Source organism: Aureococcus anophagefferens (assembly GCF_000186865.1).
Source record: "Aureococcus anophagefferens unplaced genomic scaffold AURANscaffold_154, whole genome shotgun sequence".
Lineage (NCBI taxonomy): Eukaryota > Pelagophyceae > Pelagomonadales > Pelagomonadaceae > Aureococcus > Aureococcus anophagefferens.
In genome coordinates, this window is record NW_008705701.1 from 10,765 (window position 1) to 12,440 (window position 1,676).

Below are 1,676 nucleotides of genomic sequence, written 5' to 3' on the forward strand. Positions count from 1 at the left end.
CACGCCCGGCGCCGCGTCCGCGCGCATCGCGAAGGTCGCGACGGCGTCGCGGTTCTCGACGAGGCGCCGCGCGCCCGCGCGCCGCGCGGCGCCGTCGTCGCGCGCGCCGACGAGGGGCTGGAGCGGCGCCGCGTCGAGCGCGTCCAAAGTCCACTCGCCGCCGTCGAGGGCCGCGCGGAACGGCTCGCCGCCGGCCTCGGGCGAGCAGCCGCCGAGCTGCGGCGGCAGGTCCATCGCGTGCGTGTAGTAGTCGGACTGCGACGCCCGGAACGACGCCCGCGACTCCATGGCGTCGAACCACGCCGCGACGCCCGGGTAGGCCTCGGCGTCGCGGACCCGGAAGCCCTTGTAGTAGAGCAACGACGCCTCCGCGCGCTCGAGGAACGAGCAGAAGAGGAGGTCGACGAGGCTCAGCTCCTCGCCGAGGAAGAAGCCGCCCGCCGTGGACCTCAGGAACCCGTCGACCCGCGACAGCTGGCCCTCGAAGGTCGACCGCGCGCCGCCGCCGACGCCCGGGGGCGCGCGGAGCCAGCCCAGCCACGCGGACCCGAGCTGCCGCCTGTGTGCGAAACAACCACTGGTTTGGGACGTCCCGACCAAAGTTTGAAATTCTCTAGCTCGGTCAATTCGGAGTCGATTTGGCTGATTTTTGGATGGATCGATTGCTCTTGTCCAGTTCTCGAAGCACGGTGGAAATTTTTGTGTCAAAACATTCGAATACGCTCACATTGAAGTCGGGTTGAAGATTTGATTGCCACACAGGCTCCCGCTCGAGGCCCATGAGGTCGCGGATGTCGTCGACGCCGCCCGGCGGGAGCAGCGACCTGTCGCCGCCGAACTCGCGCTCCAGCGCGAGCATGATGGACACGCTGTCCGTGATGAGCCGGCCGTCGAGCTCGACGACCGGCAGCAGGCCGCCCGCGTCGCGCTCGAACCACGCGGGCTTCGAGCCGTAGCAGCGCATGTTGATGCGCTCCACCCTGTAGGGGATGCGCTTCTCCTCGAGCTGCATCCAGACCTTCTGGCAGTAGGGGCACCAGCTCGACCCGTCGCGGTACAGGGTGACGCGCGGCTCGTAGCCGTCCGGCTCGTCGAAGAGCCGCAGGTTCGCGGACGCGCTCGGCGGCCCGCGGCCGGACGCGACGAGCGACGCGAAACCGGCCTCCTCCGTCGTCGACTGCGCCTCGAGGCTCGCCGCCAGCGCCTCCCAGGTCGGCGCGCGGTCCAGCACCAGCGCCGAGGGCGGCGCCTTCTGCCGCAACAGATCCGCCGCCTTGCCGACCCAACCCTTGCCGCCGGACAGCGCCGACGCGGCGCAGCCGAGGGTGAGGATGCGCAGCATGAGCATGGCGCTGTCGCAATCTGCGCGTTGGCGTCGCAGAGCTCGAGCAGAGCGCGATCTGCGTGGCGCTGGAGAGCTCGACGGTCGATCCCGATCGGGCCCGTGTCGGGCATGGTGTCGGGTGCGACTTCCGTCGCCCGGGCTCCGTCGACGGACTCGTGACGGACGCGTGCCTCGCCCCGGAGGCCCGCGCCTTCGCCACGGCGAGGCCGAGCTGCGAAGCCCGGACGACGCAGCGAAGCCGGGGCAACAGCTGCCGCGGCCGCGGAAGGGGTCCCGATCGCCGCCGCGGCCCGCGTCCGTGTCGGCGCCCGCGGCGCTGGCGAGCTCGTGG

The 1,676-nt window shown here is 71.3% G+C and overlaps 1 protein-coding gene across 1 annotated transcript; it reads right to left on the bottom strand.

Moving 5' to 3' along the window:
* Positions 1-204: 204 nt before the first annotated feature.
* On the bottom strand, positions 205-1,342 carry AURANDRAFT_34759 (hypothetical protein; the record flags this gene model as incomplete). Its single annotated transcript, XM_009044155.1, has 2 exons — positions 205-559; positions 759-1,342. Coding segments are annotated over 2 exons (939 nt in total), but the record flags the coding sequence as incomplete, so codon positions are not given.
* Positions 1,343-1,676: the final 334 nt, after the last annotated feature.